General features: G+C 45.4%; 2 protein-coding genes across 2 annotated transcripts in view; one reads left to right on the top strand and one right to left on the bottom strand.

Annotated features, from left to right (window-relative positions):
* cenpp (centromere protein P) overlaps positions 1–6,229 on the top strand; it is a gene marked incomplete at its 5' end in the record, with an annotated part of 81,590 nt that extends 75,361 nt beyond the window's left edge. The window contains 3 exons of the mRNA XM_080495369.1: positions 3,191–3,270; positions 3,354–3,445; positions 4,002–6,229. Of these exons, the coding sequence (XP_080351495.1) occupies positions 3,191–3,270; positions 3,354–3,445; positions 4,002–4,132 (303 nt within the window). The 3' untranslated portion in view covers positions 4,133–6,229. The remainder of the gene's footprint in view (positions 1–3,190; positions 3,271–3,353; positions 3,446–4,001) is intronic.
* An 87-nt stretch (positions 6,230–6,316) lies between these two features.
* ippk (inositol 1,3,4,5,6-pentakisphosphate 2-kinase) lies at positions 6,317–17,667 on the bottom strand. Its single transcript, XM_080495184.1, has 14 exons — positions 17,528–17,667; positions 13,003–13,062; positions 11,359–11,454; positions 10,977–11,043; positions 10,766–10,884; positions 10,468–10,557; positions 10,042–10,100; positions 8,903–8,975; positions 8,629–8,781; positions 8,398–8,518; positions 7,628–7,763; positions 7,441–7,543; positions 7,055–7,146; positions 6,317–6,692 (listed from the first exon to the last, which is right to left on the bottom strand). Exons 1-14 carry the CDS (start codon positions 17,606–17,608, stop codon positions 6,458–6,460), a joined length of 1,485 nt encoding a protein of 494 aa, XP_080351310.1. The 5' UTR covers positions 17,609–17,667; the 3' UTR covers positions 6,317–6,457.
* Positions 17,668–21,797: the final 4,130 nt, after the last annotated feature.

Below are 21,797 nucleotides of genomic sequence, written 5' to 3'. Positions count from 1 at the left end.
AAATTGATGTCGAGGCTGAGTGGAGGTTTTCTGCTGATATGAGAAGCCAGTTGTTTGTAGGGAAGTGGGTTTTCAGACGTTGAACGACAGTAAAATAATGTAAGTCTCTTCTCTTCTTCTGTATTTCAATTAAAATATGCTTTAATTGCTCAATGTGGGTCTGAATGAAACAAATAGTTTTTTTGGTTTTTTTTGCCATTTGTCAATCCACCAGCTTTAGTCATAACTTTGATATTAATGCTGCAGATTTATATCTTTATTTCCACTTGAAATCCTTCAGATCTTTACACGATCATTGCTCAGCTTTAGCTTTGTCGACGTTTCCCAATCAGCACATATATATATATATATATATATATAACTATTCTTGTAGTAGAAACTCTGTGACACGACACTTTACACATTCCACATGACAAAACCTATTCCCTTTAAAAAAAAAAAAAAAAAAAGGAGTGCAGCAGCGGGAACACTGACAACGATGTAGTTAGTATGCCGGGCCACGGGAGGGCGCTGTCGCTTGTTTCTGTGTTGAAACCACAGAGAACGATACACTATAAACATGAATTGATGAATAGTCTTCTTCTTCTGGGTTTAACGGCAGTTTGCATCCATAAGGTTACATTATCTACTGGTTCTATCTATCTTCATTGTTTCCCCACCACTTTCTTCATTCCTGATGTCTGTTTCCCTTCTTCTTCGTCTTCTTCACTTGGGTTTGAAGTTCTGGTTCCAGCTAGTCCATATCATTCCCAGCACACAAAAAAAAATAAAAGAAAGAAGGAAAGAAAGCTCCTGATGAAGTCAGTTTAAAGAAAAGTGTTGAGATGAAGGGGTTGTAAGCGTCCACAGCTGCTGTCCATAAACTGGTTTCATGTCGACTCGCTAATTCGAGTCACGCTGAGTTTAAAACGAGTTTTACTAACCAACTGCTTCCTAGTGGGTGAGGTTACTTGTCATGCTTCAACCACAGGAACCGAGACAAATGAGGTTATTGATAGGTTGATTAGATAACTTGAAAGGGTTTAGTGTGTTGTTGTATCAGGAAACGTGGGTAAAAAGAAACCACGTCTCAGTCCGCAGTGAGCGGAAGACGAGCCTGAACAAACATGTTTGTTATCTTCAAACTGAGTTTAAGGTTCACGTCGATTTTCAGCAGCTGCGTTCCGTGTGATTTAAAAAAACAAAAACAAAGATTGTCGATCCGCATCGTAAAGAAAAACATTATGGGAGCAAGACGCTACAAGTTGATCACAGTGAATAATGTCATGGTTCAGATGATCCTGCCTCAACTTGTCGCTCACACACACACACACACACACACACACACACACACACACACACACACACACACACACACACACCAGTGCTTTCAGTTGCAGGGTAAAGATCAAATTGATTAACAATTAATTTGCAGTGACAAAAAAAATCAGCATCTTTCACAATTTTTCCACAAATCCGCGTCTCAGCAGGGAGAAACTTAACGGTTCAAAGAGTCCGACACATGAGCACAGACAGGTGGGGATGAAATCGAGTGACGTAAACAGAAATCTTGTCCATTTCAACTGAAGAATCTCACATTAATCCGTCACACATGTTTATTCATCTATTTACAACAACAACAACAAGGGACTTAGTCTAATAATCACAGAACCATTAACAGGAGTAACAGCGTACGATATCTGAATTTTCCACACATATTGATGCACTTTTTCGTGTACCTTCTCCCATTTTCGCCAAAATGCCATCCGCTTAAACTGGCCAGATTTTTGCGGAATACGGTTTCCGAATCATGTAAGAGCACGCTATTCCAGACTTTTTTTGATGTGCTTTTTGTTTCCGGCGTGGGGCGAGCTGCGCACCGAAGATCCAGCAGGAGATCAATATCCTCCTTGGATTGTCATCTTTGTGCTTTTTCCCTCTTAAAAGAGGCACAAGACAAACGTTTTGTTGTGTTTGCATTGAGCCTCTTGGTCAGTTTAATGTGATCTAGTGAACCAGCTCGGCTTTAAATCCTGTTTCGGATCAACTCAGACTTGATCTCTCTCTGCTGTTCAGCCCCTTTGGACTTCAGTCTGCTCATAGAGATTCCTCCTGACTGATTCACCTGGACGCCCCCGTCCCTGTGGCCCCGCCCACCTCTGAAGACCCTCTAGCTGCCAGTGAACCTTCAGCCTGGAAATCGAGGAGATTCACGGCCTATTGTTTCATCAGATTTCACTCGTCCAGCACCCCCCCCCCCCCCCCCCCCCCAGTCAAACTGAACGTCCCCAAAGGCACCTCGACAACACCTCCTTTAAAAACCCCACGAAGCTCAGAAATGATCCGTGTCTGGAAGGAAACCCAGTGGAAACTTTCAGAATCTGCGTTCTTCTGTGGAGATTGCATGTGTGAAATGAGGCAACGACACCACCTCACGCTCCAAATATTCAGCCTCTCCGCTCCTCCAGTGACTCCCCCCCCCATGTGCTTGTGCAAACCTCTGCTAGGCTGAGGACCAGAGGGGCTGCGGCGCCGCCTACAGGCCAGCCTCCGACGTGCACCCAAACAGTCACTTCAGCAAGTTTGAAACAAAACAGTTTAAAACAGATCATGTTGTGGAGAAAATCAAAGAATCTCACCTTGTTTTGGCAGCAGCATGTATCTAAACATTAGTTGGAACTTTTATTTGTTGCCAGCATTTCTCGCCGTCACAGTAAATATTGCAACCGTCTGTCCAGAAAGTTGCGAATCTGTCGGGTTCTGCAAACTCTTCATGTCACTCTTTGACCGTCAAGAGCAGCTCAGTGTGACACTGGAGCTGCTTTTTGTACATTTATTTTTCCAGAAGTAATAAAATCCAGTGTAATTGAAAACACTCATCAGCCCCTTTGGTGGAAGCAGGAGTGCGATTTGGCGTCACCCCGAGGTGGAAATGTGTACTACAGTCAAAAGTTGGTTTAGACCCCACACGTTTGCGTTCAGGGGCCATATAAAATCCAATTTGATCTTAAGTGGGTGGGACTGGGAAAATATTGCCATAATAACCTTTAAATTCAAACTTTTCTTTGTCGCGATGCAGGTTATACATGATGAAAATGTCTATATATTCACAAGACCAAATGACACTTTCCAGTGCAAAATACAATGAAATATCAAACGTGTATTTTTCCTGTTCTATAATAAATGATTTTCTGTCTCTTTCTCGCTGCAGGACAAATATCCCACCGTCGTCTCACTTCCCGGAGGCTGCCGGTCGGAGGTCATGACCCTGAATCACCCCGAGCTTCCTGGGTAAACACTCCCACCCTGACAGCGTCTAACCCCGGAGCGAGTCTTTAAAAAAATAATCTCTTCTCTGCATGTTTTCTTTACAGCTGTGTTTTTGTCCTCCACTGGTCCGTGGAGGTTTCTAAAGAGGGCGCCGTCACGCCCAAGTTCAACCTGCTCACCAAGATCCCAGAGGAAGGTGAGAGGTCTGCCTGAACGGAGTTCACCGTGCAACAACTGGTCCAGGTTGCAGTACCACTTTTTACCACTTAGTGGTGCATTGAGTCATTGTAATTAGTCTCCACTTGCTCTGGCAAAAATTTTTTTTTTTAATGTTTTATGACTTCCTCTTCCTCACATGGACATCTTCCCTGAGTTTTGCCTGCAGGCTGTTGAGACGGATCAGACACATTTCACATCCGGGAATATTTTCTTTTGATTGAAAAGACGATCTTTTTAACATCATCTTTCTAGCTATACGTCTCAAGAAACATTGCAGAGTCAAAATATAATTAAAAGCTGATGATACTCATATTAGAGGAGCACTTTTGAAGTTAGGGTGACTTTACAAAGCATCAACTTGATTGATCATTCTACATTTATTTTTGTCCAGCTCTTCCTCTTTGTTCATATTTTGAAATGGTTTCTTTATTATTGGAGGATTGAAGGATTCTACACACAAAACGAGAAAAACTAAAACCTGAAAAATTCACATGGCTGCGTTCTGTAATCGTTTCCTTCTTCTCTGTGTGCAGCTCTGCAACTGTTCCCCTCTCCACCTCTAGGCGGCGCCGCCGAGTCCTTCCACAGCCTGCAGGAGCTTCTCGGAGCAGAAGCGGCCATCGAGTCGATGATCAGAGCCGTCGGCCTTCCTCCAGACCTCTGATCAAAGCGTCCGGGGTGAGCGCCATTGAAAACACGTGTTCAAGTAAAGACGAGCCACGGCGAGCGTTTAGTCTCTTAGAAGTCTTTATTTCAATAGAAAGAGTGCGACTGTGACGGAGCTGCGACGGTGCAGCTCGCCGGTCAAAATCTACAAAAATAAATAATTTAAATACAAAATGCCGGACAGCAGTGTCGCCTTTGTATTCTCAAATAGTTTCTTCTTCTCTCCGCTATTTACACACACGCAGTTATTACAAGTCTGTAGGAATCACAGTGCTGTGATGTTTCTGCAGGCCGACGCTCGGGCAGCCGGCCGACCGGGCGCCATGAGGCGGGGGAGGGGGGGTAGGGGGTGCAGCGACGCCTGGGTTTGAAAACGTTCCCAGAGAAAATTCATCTGAACTAAACAGCAATTGAAACTTCCTGTTACTGACCTCCTGATGAATTTGTTCTGGAAACATTTTTTTAACAAGATGCTGATTAATTCTGCTCATTTTCCTGCCGTCGTCTGACAGGAAACCGTTTTCATCCATTTCAACCAATAAAAGAATGAGAGTCAACACAAACTGTATTTCTGTGAAACGGCCGGACAGAAAATACACGAAATGGTTAAAATGTCGACGTGATTTGAACCTAAATTTAAATTGTGTGGAAACATTTGTTGGTGTGGTCAGCCAGCCCCACCACCTGGGGGGAACTCCCATGAGCCTTTGCGGCGCTGCCCGCTGCGTCTGGATTTAACGGAGTGATCAGTGGTTGGTTCAGTTTGCGGCCGTCCGCCCGCCGCGCCTCGTTACAGTGATAACCGTTCCCGTTTCTTAGTGTTTGGATTCGACAGAAGTGCCGGCCTGTGATTGGCCGACGAGCGAGAAGGATTGTGGGTGATTTTTTTCCCTCCCGTAGTGCGGGAACGTTCCTGACGTCTGATTGGAGGCTGGGTGAGCGGACGCCGCAAACGGGAACTAAAGTCAAGTGTTACCAGTTTTATGAGGAGCGTCCGGCGGCGGCGCTGCGAGGCTCACCGGCCACGTGAAAACCTCCCAGCGTCCCTGAACGCGTCGTTTCCCGAACCCCGTCCGAGGTCCGAGGGCCGTGCGCAAAAGGTGGTCGACGCCTTCGCCGGGTGGCGGCGAAAGCGTCGTCCACCTTTGCGTTCCGGCCTGTAACAAAGTGATGGCCTCCATCCTCCAAGTCCTGCCACGACATTTAGGCACAAATACGCCACGAACAACAAGCCACTTATGGCACAAAACCAGCGTGAAGCTCGGCCTGCCCGACGTTACCCAGCAGCCTTTGCTCCGGTGAGTCGAGACGCTTGGCGACGTCACACCTGCAGTGTTACTAAACGCCGTTAAGAGTCATTAGACTGGAAATCAAAGTTAAGCCGCGGCGCTTCAATAACGGCTTCATTCTTATTAAACAACTTAAATTAGCAACAAAGACTTTATTGTAATTATTGAGTCTTTTTTTTTTTTTTTTTACTTAAAAGCTGTTCCAGCTTGATTAATGCGAGTATTATTGTGGTTTAATGGTTGAGGCCTGCTGGTCGGAACAAACTGAAACGACTCGCGGTGAGTTTGAGGTTTACGGAGCGACGCGTCTCCGGGTTTTAGTCGGGCTGTTAAGTTTCTACACGACGGAGCCTGAACAACAACAACAACGTGACGTGAAAAGGATCAGTCCATCCAGCAGCTAAAAGCCTTTTGAACTGAAAAGAATCCTCCAGTCTCACTACTTTTCTCTGATCCAGCGTTCAGGTGTGACTTCTCTCCATTTTAAAATCAACTTTTGCCTCCAATGAAAACACTGAACGTGAGGCGGTACGGCGAGGCAGTGGTTCGCCCCGTCACCTCACATAAAACCAAATCCTGTTCGACCATCAACATTTGGGTGATCCTTCACACACTTTTGACCTTTGACCTTGCAGAACAGTCTCTTTATGCGAGTTAGCAGCAGAAAACCAGGACGAGGTTCTCGGCCTCAGCTTCTCTGGCGATTTCCGAGGCGAACGAAACGCGTGCGAATGTTGCCACGGAGACGCCTCAGGACACTTTAAGGTAATGACATCATACGTGCGCCGCAGCCCGGCGACCTTCAGCTTCCCCCGATGGGGGAGAATGACGACGACGACGACGCTCGTCGCCGAAAAACCTTCAGAATAAATAGAAACGAAGAGAAGAGCGCGGCGGAGCTGCGATTCACCTCCTGACGGGAGCAGCGAAGCTTTAACAGACAAACGTGGGAGTCGAACCCGGAGCCGAGTGAGCGGCGAGAAGGAGAGGGGAGCGCTGCAGTGACGCCTCGGCCCTCGCCGGCGGCCGGGCGCTCACATCGGGTGGAACAGCAGCGTGCACTCCTCCCTCTCCGCGGCCGAGAAGATGGCGGGTGGCGGCGGCAGGGAGCCCTTGGGCAAGGCGCCGCCAGTCCGCAGGTAGCAGGAGACAATCTTCTGGTCCAGGCGCAGCTGGCGGGGGATGCTGTCGAACGGCTTGGGGTCCAGGTCCAAGATGGAGATGGAGCAGGAGAACGCGGGAGGCCGGAAGTCCCGGAGCCGCCTCTGACTGCAGACAGGAGGAAGAGGAGGAAGAGTGTGAGGTCGGCTGACAGCGCCACCTGCTGGACTCTAAACATGTTCCTACAGAGTCTGAACATTCAAGAACTGGAAGTGTGAAGAGATTTAAGTTTCAAAGAGCAAATATAAATCTGACGGAATTGGGGAAAAAGCTTTCATTTGTAAAATTGAAAAAAAAAGTTTACTTTTTGTGCAAAAAAAAAAAAAAAAAAGTAGTTAAACGGGCAGGAAATGGTTAACTGTGGACGAAGATCCTTTACATATTTGTGACAAAGTGATAATGGAATGAGTGTCGGAATAGAAAGAGTGAAATCCAGTCAAACTACGACGACGTGGGAACTGAACTCTCACCCTTCGTCGTCCTCCTCTTCCTCGGCGCCGGGCACCAGGGCCACCACGATGGAGCAGTCCTTGGCTGTCATGGCAACGCGGTATTGATGGACCTGGAGTCGGAGACGTAATTGTTTCAACGCAAGGCGACCGCATCAAACACTTCGGTCTGTGCGTCTCTGAGCTTCCGTTTCTTTTCTTCATACGTTTCTCTCTACTTGATGTTTTTGTCGATTGATTAGTTTTGGGCTTTGTTTTTTTTTGCGAGTTTGCATCTCTGGATACTGTAAATTGTGTCATATAGAACTAAAAATGGCACCATCATCTCTCCGTCACCAGTTCTTCCAGCCACTCGCTGCGATTGTTCACATAAACGATGTAAATATTCACGTGAAACCCGGTCGGACCTTGGCCGCGGCGTACTCCACAGAGCCGTCGTCCTCCGAGGAACATTTCTGCAGCTTCTCCAGGAAGGCCTGGTTGTACGGGCCGTCGATCTGCAGGCGAGATCTGGAGGAGGGGGGGGGGGGTGAAGAGGGACGTTACACACCGACACCCACCGGGAGCTTCACCGCTCTGCGCTCTCCGACCCACCTCTCTTTAGGAAAGTCCTGCAGGTGCTGCTCCACTTTGCGGTACAGAGGGAAAAGTCCTTCGATGTCCAACGTGTCCAACATTTGAGTCTGAAGGATCCTGGACAAGATGCTGTCGCCGGGTAAACCCTGAGATCCTGCGTGAGCGACAAGTGTAAAGACAAAAGCAAAACGTTGCGTCTCAAGGTTCTCGGTTCTGCACGTTCAGCACACAATGGAAGTGGGATGTAACGAGCCGGAGCGTATTAAAGCTGAGGAAACAAAGTGCTTCTTTCAAACGTCGGCAGAGGCGGCGGAAGGAGGAAAAGCCTTTGTGAGGGATGAAAGAGGCACATGGCTACAGGCAGAGCTGTTGGACTGCTTTCAGCCTGCAGGTCGCACCAGGTCACACAGGAAGTAATGAAGCCTCGGCAACAACCGCCGTTTCATTTTGAGTACATCAAAATTATGCAATTAAGCCATAGAATACGTTTGTTAAGTTTCTTCCTTCTGGTGGAAAGCTGCTGGGATTTCAACCTTGTGAGGTCTGTTGAATTATTTAGGACACTGCAGCAACACGTATTCAAATACTGTGACTATCCTGCAAGATGCAGAGCAGTGAATACGACTTCCATCAGACTGGAATCCTCAGGATTACATCCTGGGTTCTATAGCGGTTTTCTTTTCTGCTGCCAGATTCAATAACGTCTAACTTCAGGTGTGTTTTGGTAAAAAAAAAAGCACTATTTGACGGCCCACAGCTGTAAAAAAAAAGGTAGAGGTCAGTCTCACCGTGGCGAATCCGCTCCTTGTTGAAGAGACTGGCTTCGCAAAAGCTCCGGCCTTCTCCCCGCCTGTCCGTCAGCCCTCCTCCGTCTCCTCCTCCACCGCTCAGCAGAGCGTTCACCAGCACCTGCAGTTCATCGGGTCCATCATACCAGCTTCAGTATTTTTAACAAACATCCATCAGGGTCCTCTCTCGCTCTACCCAGAGAGGAACGCCTCTGGTGGACTGGTGTTTACCTGGATGAAGTCGCTGAGGACGGCTTTGCTGCTGATGTGACTGTTGATGCGGTTGTTTCCGTACATGAAGTACGGCCGGAGGTGATGCAGCAGACCGTTCAGGTCCGGCGACTCGTCGCTGCCTTCCTTACTGCTGTAAACACACTGACCCCCCTGAAACACACACACACACAATACAGATCACACACCTTGCTGGTCTTTGCAGAGTTACTACCAGATATTTACATATTCAAAAGATGACGTGTGATTTGTGGTCTCCGGTGTTGCATCTCACCTTAAATATCTTCAAGTTGTTCTGAGGTTCTTCTATCAGGTGTCTGACTGCAAATTGCATCCTCTGTCTGTTCCTGCACATCACAGGAGAACATTTTGTTCAGCAGCAGGACAGGGAAGCTTTTTTTTTTTAATTCTTCCCCTCCCTGCAGGCTGCAGCTTAAAGGGCACAAGGACTCAGACTCATTGAGAAATATAAATAAACAAGTGTCAACCGGTTAAACCGCACACACTCCCAACAACAAAGTCGATTGTTTTATTGTCCGACTATAAAATTCTAACTCAAAAAGCATCTTTTAGAATTAGAGCGTGTCAGCGAACGTCCCATGATCGTCGCCACCACAAACATCTTGTACAAGTCACACAAAGGATGCAGTATCGGCTGCTTTCACCAAAAGTACCGTCCTTTGACCACTGGGTGGCAGTGGTGCCATCAGATAGTACACTGTTGACACCCAATCGTCATCCTTCCTCAGTTAAGTACTTTTACAATCCAATTCAGTATAAAATAACCAACAGCTCCATGAAATCGGAGTTTCTGACGACACCCCTGCAGCTAAAAGGAAGTTTTCAATTTAGGGGGTTTGTTCCCTCCACCTGCCTGGACTTGCGTCTCACTGATGACGACGCCCGGAAACACGCCTGTAAACGGCCATAAAAACACAGATCCTGCTGTAAATCTGCCAACAAGCCGTTCAGACGCAGCTGCAACAAATCCTGCTTGTCCCCGTTGAAGCGGTAAATACAAACAGACACCAAGTGAAAGGCTTTAACAGATTACACAATATTGGAGAAGAAGAAAAAAAAATACGACTTTTCTGATTATGTTCCTTTTTTTAATATTCATACAGCGTCAATTACTGGCCCAAGAGAAGGGGCGCCGCCGCTGCTGTCGGTTTTTTGAGTGTCAGAATAAAAGAACAACAACAGTGTCATCCTGCAAATAACTGTGGAGTCTAGACCGGCTAATTCCTGGCTCTGCTGCGTCGCTCTGTCATTAACATAAACACCAACCGTGTCCCGCCTCATTGCATTTTGAAGGACAATGACGAGCAGAAGGCCGTCGCTTGTGCCTTTTCTGCATTTAAAGACCAACGACACTGAAAACACAATCTGCAAGATGTTAGTGAGTGAACTGACCCGGAGAACAGGTCCAGGGGACAGTACAGGCTGCGTCTCTTCCACTTGCCATTGGCCACCTGGAGGGACAGAGACACCAAGAAGACGCTGAGACAACAAATCGAGAGGTCTGTGGCCGACTGCGTCCGATTCGGAGCGCTCTGGCTTGATGGTCCTCCGTCTGACCTCAGAAATCGACTTTTTATAACCTGGAATCTGATTTAACTTGGTTCTGCTTCCAGTTTCCTGGAGTTTGTTCCTTTAATGTTTGTTACCATTTACAATCTAACTGGATTTGTAATGCACTAAAGTGCTTTCCACAAACAACCCCCCCCCCTCCACCATCACCACCACCGCCCCACTTTTCCACCCAGAATCAGGGGATGGAACCGACTCACTAAAAAGTCTCATTCACACACAGACCCCGACCCGTTTCGTTATCGTTACCTTGTAATGTTGGTGCATGCAAAAGCGGCACACTTTGGTCTTGATGTCTTTGCTGACGTGTTTGGGCGACGGCAGGAAGCCACATTTAGGCTGAAAATACACACACACACACACACGAAACAAAATGTAAATGGAGCACACCGACAGACTGGTGTGATTTGTTCTTGCAAACATTTCTCAACGTAGATTTGCTGTTCAAAAACAGAAAACGTCACTTTTATATGAAGCCCAAATACAGATCGAAACACAAATTAACGTCCTGCTTTAGCCTCATACAGAACATCTGTCGGGTGCGAACCTTGATCTCGATGCAGAGGGGGGGAGTGTGTGTTGGCTGGTGGAGGGCTGGACACGTCAGGTTGGGCAGACAGAGAGCACAGCCGCTGTAGATGTCCATGACCTTATCACACCTCCAGGCTGACACACACACACACACACACACACAGTTTATGTTTGACATCAAGGAACCGACTCGTGGAACCCTGAACAAATGAAATCAAGAGTCTCACCTGGTCTTTGATGTTGGACTTTGATTGATAGTTGTCTCACAAACTCCAGAGGCAGTTTGACCACTTCCTGCAGGGACACCAAGGCAAATTTACGGGGTGAATTAAGTATAATTCTGAGGCAACGTGGTTCGTTTGACAGTGGACGTGTGGACAATGCTGTCCTCGACGTCTCAAAACAATATCACTGGATTAAACAGCCACATTCATTCTAAAGATCCCAAATAAATAGTTACACTAGGAAGTGATTCTGAAATTTTATTAAAAAACCTAAATTCAATTGTTTGACCTTAAATTAAAAAGTATTAGAACAGGTTCCATTTTATTTTTATTTTTTTTGTAATGGAATCACATTGAAGATAAATCTGTCCTTTCCGTGTCTCACCCCGCTGTGGATAAACTTTTCCCCCATCAGGTTGCTCATCACGTTGGAGCTGAAGTCCACAATGTTCTGGATCTGCCTGAAGGCCTGTTCTGCGGTCTGGAGGGAGGAGGAGGAACACACACACACACACAGGGTTGTCCTGTTCCGTTACACAGACTTGGACGACGTTTGACCTTCCTCCGGCCGCGGGAGGACAATGGTGTCACAGAGGGCTCGGTATCCAGAGCTGATCGCCCTCCGACTCTGTCCGGCATCGGGCCTCGTGTTGTTCAGCGATTCAAACGGATCTATTGTTGCGCGTCGACACGTTTCCCTCGGTGGACAAACACTCGCAGTGTTCGCTCGACGTGCATCATCTTCACGTGGAACTAAAACTCGGGAGGCCTCACGCCACACGGCGCCTGCAGAGTTTCACTGCGGCAGGACTGCGGGAGGGAGCGCGACGCCAGCACTTTTCTTATCCTCTATGAGGAGTTTGAAATCAGGCAAATCGAACCACTAATACCTTGAGTCATCGGTCAGCTGGTCACCACCTCAAAGTTTCCCTGGACGGCGAGAAAAATCTTTCATTTGAAGAATTTAAACTCTTGGGGAAGTTTTAGTTTTTTTGGATAAATTATGAATAATAGCATATTTTTCTTGCCGTCTCTACAAATATACTATCAAGCATTAATATTTCAAAATGTAGCCGCCGAACACTGTTAAGCCTGGAGTTGGAAGCGAGTTTCAAATAGGGAGCAGCAGCGAATTTGAATATGGAGGGCCGGCCGGCCCAAGCTTTAGTTTACATACGGATCAGGGAGCCTGTAATCTCACCAGGATGTAAAAACAACTGCGGCGCCGCCGCCGCCAGGGACTTTGGCTCGATGCAAATTGCGGCCTGTGCTGCAGCCCGAGCCCTCGGACAGAAGCGACGGGCGTCCTGCTCGCCGGGAGGAACCAGAGTTTGGACCTCATCTGCCGTTTTGTCGTCTGAGCTGCTGGAGCTCTTATCACTATTCTGGACAGGGAGTCGTCCAGCACACCGCCCCGCAGACTGACAACTTATTTATCGTAAAGCCAGTTTAACGGCCTCGCCTGTGCATGCTTTGACCGCGGGGTCGACATGTGAAGTCATGAGATTGTTGATTCCTGCAAAATGTCTACGATTAAGTTTAATGTCAAACATCAGTCGAGATTTTATTGAAGGATTAAATGTTTATAGATCAGGAACACAAGCTGCTCCAATGCCACCAAACTGTTGTAAACATTGATTTTTAATCAATTTCTTAAGAGTAACGGACACGACAAGACCCGAGATGAAAGTTAGCAAACTGGCTTTAGCTTCAAAGTCATGCTGTTTGAGTTTGTCCAAAATACCCATAATGCAACAGACATACAAGTTTATTTTGGGACATTTTATTGTATTCTACACCAGAGGGATTCATGAATATTGGCTTTATGTTCAGACTGTGGTCATTTTCAATAGAAATTATTTGGTCTTGTGAAAATATAAATTTTTTCATCACGTATACACTGCAAAAAGAATTTTTTTTATGTTATTATGGGTCTATTTTACCAGTCCAGCCTGCTCGAGATGAAATTGGGCTGAACGTATACAAGTTCAAAATGTCTTTAGGGATGCATCCGCAGGTTTCTAATTACCTGTGGTGGGTTTTCAGAGTCTTCCGCTGGATACTTGAGAAGACGCAAAACTCTGGAAAGCTGCAAAAAAAAGCAGAGAGAACTTCTGTTAGTTTGCATTTCTAAACAAAAAAAAACAACCACAGCTAGTTTAAACTGTAGTTGAATGGCTCAGGCCTTCTGAACCAGAAGAATCGATATCTTGTGTCTCAAAATAGCTTCTCACAACAATGTGGCTGTTTTTTTAAAAACGATCCACCTGATGAGTCCTTTAAAAAACAGCTCTGAGCATAAAAGTTGGTTTTAAGACCTGATGACAGCGTTGCCTAGGAACAGGCCACAAAGCATACTTTCGCCTGAGAAACGCTTGCTGATCATTTCCCACAGAGCGACAGGAACAGTCAGTTCGTTCTGTGCCGACTGGGGTGTGTCAAGGAAAAACACTCGAGTGGGAGATCAGAGCTCGCTCCGCTTTGGTAAACCTCCAAATGCGTCCGTAACGTCAACACGCGAGTCCAGACTAGTGGGACTGGGAGAACATAATGCGAGGAGGAACAATGACTCACATGAGTGTTAGTCACATCCAGGTACGACTGTCAACGTGGTTAAAAACTAAAAACTTCCGATTGACGCCGAGCTTTACGCCAATCATCAGCGTGACGTCTGGGAAACCCAAGATTCAACATCGAATCCGTCTGCCGGCCCCACTCGCGACGTCGACTGGCGATTTCAAGCAGCTTTGTTGACGCTCTCTGAACAGACGCTGCGGTGAAAAGGACAGCTGTCAAATCGGCTGGCGACCCAGCAGCCAGTAACGGCGCCACATGGCTGCAAATGCCAGCGGCGGCGAGTCCCCGGTTAGATTTCCTCAGTTCCTAAGCCGACCTTCACCACATTGCTCTCACTTCCCTTTTCCCCGGCATGCCTCCACTCCACAACCTGATACACTTGAGATTCAGCCTGCTGAAATGTGGATTGTTTTTTTAAAGGTGGAATCCACTTATTGTGAAACTAGCACTCCTGTTGACATGTAAACATTCCACAGTGAAACTCCCGTCTAAAGTAAAGTGCGTCAGACGCTCATTGCATAAGTGACGTTAAATCCACAACATTGATTCATACAAGTGCAACATGAGCGACGTAAGCTTCCAGACATTTGCTCCTATGTATTGTGCTTAATGCCCGAGCTTAACTTTCCTAAACATTATGTAAGAGCAGAGTGTGATAAAAAAACTCCCCAGACTTGTGCAACTGTACGCTGCTGCGACTGCTTATGACATTATCGTATTTGACGTTTGCTTTTGTGATTATAGAGGTTGAATCAAAATACATTTATCTTTGCCAACTGAAAAATACACTCAGTGCAGAACCCAACATTTTTTAAATCAATATCAATTGATTTTTTTGTTTTTAATTCAAAGTCTTTCTAGTGAAAAATGTTAGTCACTCCCCCCAAAAAGTCTATGAAATATCGATTACCAATGCAACACAGTGTTACATTATATGGAAACATGATCTGCGACCGGAGATTAACTTAAATTGGGAATAATATCCTGTCATGACTTTTTGAAGGGTTAATATTCAATTGTTCCATTTTGAATGAACACAAAACTCTCTGGTTTCTTAAACTGGGGACAGACACGGTACAAAGTCGGACAAATTAGACGATATTGCACAAAAGTAATTCCGAATCAAGATTAGAAAACTTTGATCAAGCCAACATGTGGACGTGGCGAGTTGGGACTTCTCAGTATGTGACAAAGCAACACAGTGGGAGTGTGACGCGTGTGACAGACTGTCGTCTCCCTCAGAAGCTGCTCAGCGACACGTGTCACAATTAGGGTGGGTGACTTTCTGCTTTAGACGGACACGGTGTGGTCGCCATTTACAATACCAAAAAAAATTATGACAAGTAATTAAAGTGTGAAACGACAGAATGACAGTCTTCTATTTACATCGTCACTGCCCTCGATGATGAAGCTCGCTCTTGTTTGAAATCACAGTAAGTTTTACAAGGATCCAAAAATGTGCATAAAAACAATCAGGCCTGTTTTAAAATCAGACTTTTTTCTTATTAATTTTTTTGATTTTACAGCATAACATTTTTCGATCTCATGAAGAGTTTATTACAAACACAGCTGTGCTCAACGGAAAACGTGCTTTAAATTAAACTCCAATCTCAGCTGGGGTTCAACAGATAAACTCTGCTTGTGTTTCCACTGCACTTGTTGGTGGGTAGAAACAAAAAAAAAAGTTTCTAGAAAAACTTGTTATTTGACATTCAGTCATGAAATGTCATGACTGAACGTCACGCCACTAAACATGTGCAAACACTTTAATATTCGTGCTGTTCATTCATTGAATTGTTGCGCTAAATCTACAATTACCGAGTTTCACGCTCTGCTTTTCCACACTCTCCACACTGTCGCGGGCGTGTCCCTGAACGCACCACCGGACCACTGTGTCTGTCAGCCGGCTGACCGACCAGCTGGTCCAGCTGCAGAGCAGCGACCGGGGGGGTTCGTGTCCGTGTGGCCGCAGCTGAGCCACAGGCTGCCGGCTGGAAACGCCACGATAGCCGCTAGCGGCTAATGTAGCTCTCGGAGCGCAGGGCGGTGAAGATAGACTGTGGTTCGTAGTCGCGCTCTGGGAAAACTTCATTTGCATTTTCTCATCTACTTTGGATCAAGAGCATGAAACATTACAAGTAAAGTCCTCATATGCCCTCCAACTATCAGTCCTATTTATAATTTAAAAATATTAACCGAGCTGCATTTACTGTCAGTTTGAACTGATCCGTGCTCATCAACACCCAAAAATCCAAATAAGTTCCTTATCCATCAATTCACCCAAAACACAAAATCATCCACTTCACTGCCTTGAAATGTATTCTGTCGTAGGAGACGGACATAATTGTGCAGCCAATCACATTAGGAGCCAAAATTAGCATTAAGAACAGCAAGAACCTGATGTCAGCACCATCGTGTCCGTATTTTTTTTTAAAAAGCAACGCAATGATTCGTCCGTCTACGATCCACCAAAGATCTGCCAACTCTCAAAGCACCGTTCCAGAACCACGGCTCTCTGCAGAATCAGTGCAAGACTTGATGTGCTGAATTCATTCTCTCCGCAGTGACGCTGCTCCCAGCAGAGAGTCCAGAGAGCGTTTCAGGTCAACCTTGATCCGTCTGCAGAAAAGGCTGGACAGACTTTGCAAAGCCTACGAGCATTACAAGAAATCTGCCACTCGCTTTTCACAAAGAAATACGTAATAAAATAAATGTGACAATGACAAGCAGTGATTTATTATTTTACAACATTGATGTGATAGTCAAGGCCAAGTTTCTAAATCTTAAGTAGAAGACATTTACATCAGGACCTCATCTAAAGAGTTCAATTCTCGTTATAAACAAAAGCAATACAGATTCACGACAATCGTGAGTGAACTGTGGGCGATAGCTATGGTCTGGACTCTGAATCTGTTTCTACATCACCCTGTATCAACCCGTCGTCATGGTTTCACAACCGAAGACAACCTGTGATAAAATTCTGGGTGATGGCGACACTTGTGTCAAATAAACAAATAGAAATGCCGCATGAAACGACATGGCAAAATATGTAAACAAAACCTTTGTGGGGATAATGGCGAGGCACCATTCATGTTTTGCTGATTTCTTTTTCATGGATGGATGGGTGATACTTTACTCTCGTGCGACACCTCGACTCAAGAACGATTCCATTTGCGTTTACGTCGCACAATCTGCGAACTTCATTAGATTCGTGTTGTATAGTGTGGCCAGCTGTGAACTTGAAAGATTGTTTAAATCCCACAAAAGGTGGAGGAACTCTTTTTCCGTAAAAAAATAAAAATAAATCTTTAGATTTGCTTTAGAAAAAGTCTTATTTCTTCTTACAGGTGCAAATATGTGACATCATCAGAGTCTAATAGTGAAGCAAAACGGATCCGAGTGGAAAAGCACACCAAAACTGAGCATCGTAAACAGATGTGACAAACTATAAAAGCTTCACGCTTCAGACAGTGTGTCACAAACAGCGCTGAGTTTAAATCTTTAATTAACGTCCACCAAACGTGTTTCCAGCTCCGCGCGTTAACGTGCTGCTTCCCCTTTAAGGCGGAAACGATGAATCAGAAGCCAACTTCAGTCCACCTCCACATCAGTGTTTGACACTTTCAGCTTCAACCCCCTCAAAGTCACGACATAAGCACGACGGGAGTTTAAGTCTGAAACTTTACTGAGCCCACTGGTGAGATTTCAAGCTGTGTTTGGGAGTTTTAAAGCCTTTCTCATTGGTTTGGAGCGACTCGCCCAGGCGGCTAGCATCTCGGCTAAGCTAAAAGAAGAAACTGGAGACGCTCGAGCGGTTGAGAATAAACTCTTGACATTTCGTCTTCCGGCGGGGGAAAAAAAACCCTCAAAATACTCAGAGTGAAGTTTATGTCCGCCGATGTATACCTCTTTTAAATATAAAGCAATTCGGTGCAGGTTTAGCAGAAGTTAGCCGGCCGTTAGCCTCGCTGGCTCACCTGGACGTGAGAGACCACCAGGCTCTTGTTGCCCTCCCCGTGGTACTTCCACTCGTTCTCGTCCATCTTGTCCACTTCCATCCCGCCAAACGAGCTCCGGCGACGGCCCGACAACAGACACCGACTGCGACCGGGACCGGTGACTGCCAGCGGAGAAGTACGAGTCCGACAACGGGACCGAGCAGGAGGGGGCGGGGGAGGGAGGGAGGGAGGGAGGAGGGGGCAGAGCGGTGCTTCCCGGCTCCGCGCCCTCAGCAATGTGCATACTGCCTCCTGTTAAACCTTTCAGATTAAAAGCTAATAGAAGTTCTAGTGTTCAATCTCTTCTGGACACTTTTAAATGTCATCTCAACGCTGCTGCAAATGTCGGAATGTTTGTTTTGACTGCAACTAATGTGATTTATTATTGTGTTTGTCTATTGTTACAGTGACTTGGGGTGTTTAGAAAGGTGCTGATAATTAAAACGTATCATTATTCTTATACTTACACCTCGGGAAAATTTAGGGTCACTTGTTAACTTTGCATGCATGTTTTTGGATAGTGTGAGGGAAACATGCTAATTGCACACAAATAAGGCCCAGCTAATAGTTAAACAATACCACCCCTAGTGAAGTATAAACCAGGAAGTGTTCTCTGTCTTTAACAATTTTTTTTGTAAGCTATATTTAAATTATATCACAATTAAACTATTTTTTAGGTTCACTTTTTTTTTTCTTCACCATAGATGTGTAGATGGAAACGTCAGAGCAACTACTCGATAAGTTAATAAAAAGTGAAACAGGGCTTCCCTCCGCTTGGAAATAAATACAGTTTCTTATTTCCAAGTTTCTGTGTTTTTCCTGTTAGTTGAGTCCAGCTTGTTTCGTTCTGTTTCTGACGGACATGTTGGTAAAGCCAATCACTTCTCACGCTGCCCGCTTAGGCCCCGCCCTCTTCGCTCTGATTGGTCAAAAGAGGCGACATCAGACAGGTGGGACTGAAGAGAGAGAGGGGGGGGAACACTTCATGTGGTTTATTTATGTCTGTCCAAGCGGATGCAGAAATGTCCTGTACATCATGTGATTACTGTTTGACGCCTGGGTGAGTCAGAAAACAATGGAAAAGCAGGTCGGTGTGAATAATTGTAACTTTCTAAAAATAGATCATATAAATCCGCCACACAGGGAAATTGTCCCCAGTTTCTTCCTGGAAGGGACTCCTCCGAACACCTCATAAACTCTGCCTCTGTCCAGTGAAGGACTGGCGAACTAACCATGATCCACTATGCTTTAAATCCAGTGCCAACCAGCCGGTTTTATACACCATTTAATTTACATGTATGGAATTCACCGTGTCTTTAATGTTGCACGTGTTTGTTCTCTGAACTTTTAATGCAGAATCTGAACTGGTCTTGAAAGCACTATGGCTCCATCTGGTGGCTTTTGGAAGCATTGCATCCACGTGATAACATCCAATGGAGCGAAGAAACGTAAATTCCCTTAACTGACGTGAGTTTGCGGACAGCAGAGTGTACAGTGGAAACACTGAGAATAGTAGAAACAGGGCGTCACTACTGGGATTATTTTGTGGAAAAAATACCTCTATTTAGAGTTCAATCACAACAACATGTAAACTCACTCTGATACAAGCAACCTGTCAATTTTACAAAGAGGAAACAAAAAGCAAATTATAGAGAAAACTATCAGAGAAAAAGATCAAATACAATAAAATGGGGGGAAATGCATATATCCTCTGTCTTGATTACCTAGAATAAATAAAAGGGTATTTATACTCCGATCAACAGTTTCATTTCAATGCAGAACAAAATATATTCAACTATTCTCTCACCATAATTGAGAAGATTTTGAAATGGACGACACAAAGCCAGTGGTGTTCAAATCTTGTAATGTTCTGAGTTTTTCTTCGATGCCACACTTGCGGTGACAGAGAACTAGTTGTGTCTTGTGTCTGATTATCCTGATTGGTCTGCATGCTGATGAGGTTTTAGATGTTATCAGAGCAAACAAACTAGCCCTGCTAATCAAGTTCAACTTTGCCGTCGTTGTCTTGTCCTCTTCGCATTTACAAGCCAATCCATGGCTTTCGTCCAGCACAGAGTGCTCCCTTCAAGAGGATTAGTCTCGTCACTTGTCATTCGACAACCCCCCCCCCCCCCCCCCCCCCCCCACACACACACACACTGTGGGATCCTGTGAGCTGAAACTGTAAAGAAACATTGACTTCATCGATCCTACAGACATTTTCCTCGTCTTTTTGGGACTTTCTCTTGTGAAACTGCATCCTGCTGCAAATCTGTCCACGCTCATTTGTCCGGCAAGATATTTTCCACCTACAAAACTCACAATTACCATCAAGTTGTTGTTTTTTTTTTTTTTTTTATGCGATTCAAGAGGAGATCGAACTCATTTAATACCTGCTTTTCAACATATCTTATCTACGTTTCCCTGAAATGTGACTTTCAGCGCAGTGAAATAAATCTTCCATATTGTTTTGCACAAAAGCTTTAAACTTTCTCAAAAAAAAAAAAAACTATTTCCGTGTTGGACTCGTCTCTGACGGCGTCTTTCAATTTCCTGATCCAGGTGCCAGCACCGTGTCACATGAAACTCTTAACAGGCTCCTTCAGATCACCAACGGTCCTCCTGTGTGTCCAAACCGTCCTCTGTGAATTCTTTTAATCGCACCTCATGGACAGTTGTTCTTGTTTAGGGCGAGCAGTGTGTGGATTCCGGGCCTTTCTGACCTCCCGGAGGGACACCCAGTGACGGGATAGAATGACCTCTCCTCTTTAATCCTTCTTCCCGCACATAGATTCATCATCGTGACGAGAACACAGGTGTCCATGTCTTTCTGCTGACTCACTTTTAACACAGCTTAGTCATTCCTATGAGGCATTTGACATGAGTAACAAGCAGAATGGGTACAGCTCTTTGCCGAGAGAAGGTAGAAGTTAAGTTGTTTTTTTTCCCACATTGCCGCCTGTCGAGCTGACGACATTCAAAACTTTCCTCCGCACACACACACACACACACTGACACTTTCTGTTCCCCACTGTCACGACACCTTTTAGCGCCCTGGGCTGCCTTTTTAAAAGGCCTTTTTGTTTTGCAGGGAACACGAGGAGGAGGACAACTGCTTGCTTGAACGACTGGGCCGTCATGGGTCTTCCTGCTCGGTCTGTGAGCAGAGCTCCAGTTTACATCCGGCTGTTGTAGCTGCTTTTTTTTAGGGACGAGCTAAACAGGTATGTTAGCTACTTAAAGCGGCACTGAATCAAAATATAAATACAACAGTTTTGTGTTTGCTAAGTCAAAGATCTACGATTTTTTTTATATGTACACAAAAGGCAAATTTTGTGTACATATTGTTATATATTGTTCACAAATTTATCTAAATCTGCGTCAGTAAACATCTTTACTTTGCCTCCTTTGGCTGCAGAATCGACACATCGGCGCAAAAATCATGTCGTCTAATCAGCATTGCGATGTTCCACATCCGTGAATGATGGGCCTTTTTGTGTACGTAGAAAAAGTCCGAGATGCTTTGAGTTCGGCTCATGGGAAATGGGAGCAAAAATATAAGAGTTAAATGTATATTTTTGTTCAGTGAGACGACACGAAGACAAAGTTTTTTTTTACAGAGGCATGAAACTATGTTGTTCTATAGTTTCGATAAGTCTGAAAACACTCATGAGTCCACGCTGCAGGTGAAGACGGCGATCAGGGGGCGCCGCGTTTTATACTTTTCCAGAGACGGTCAGAAGAGCCCCGCGGCGATCTTTCCAGAAACACAATCAGATCCATAAAGCTGGTGACTTCAAAAGAGACGTTTTCACCGCAACGTTTCTGAAATATTAGCGGGTCATCGTGCATTTATTCACCGGGTTTGAAAAAGCGAGAGCAGAACCGACGGAAACGGGAGATTTGCCCCGCAGAGTTTCCTGAGACACTCGCAGAAAACCATTTCCTCCTTTTATAAAACACTCCCAGGAAACTGGGAGGCTACCTGGAATCTCCGGGTACGACGCTATATAATAATCCCCCCGGCCATGTGGGAGACGAACAAAAGACTTCATACACCTGGACTGCAGACGCTACAGATTATCTACATCAGTCTGTCCCAGCTGCTTTTGTTTGGAGTTTTTTTTTTTTGCACTGCACTGGGAGCTCGAGGTGAAATGAATCACTAAATATGTTCTGACCTAACTGCACATCATCCACACGGATAAAGCACATATGAGCTGCAAACCGTGAAAGCAGCCCCTTTGGT

The sequence above is a fragment of the Blennius ocellaris genome (assembly GCF_963422515.1).
Source record: "Blennius ocellaris genome assembly, chromosome: 4".
Taxonomy (NCBI): domain Eukaryota; kingdom Metazoa; phylum Chordata; class Actinopteri; order Blenniiformes; family Blenniidae; genus Blennius; species Blennius ocellaris.
Note: the sequence above shows the minus strand (reverse complement) of the source record. Positions and strands in the feature narration are given on the sequence as shown.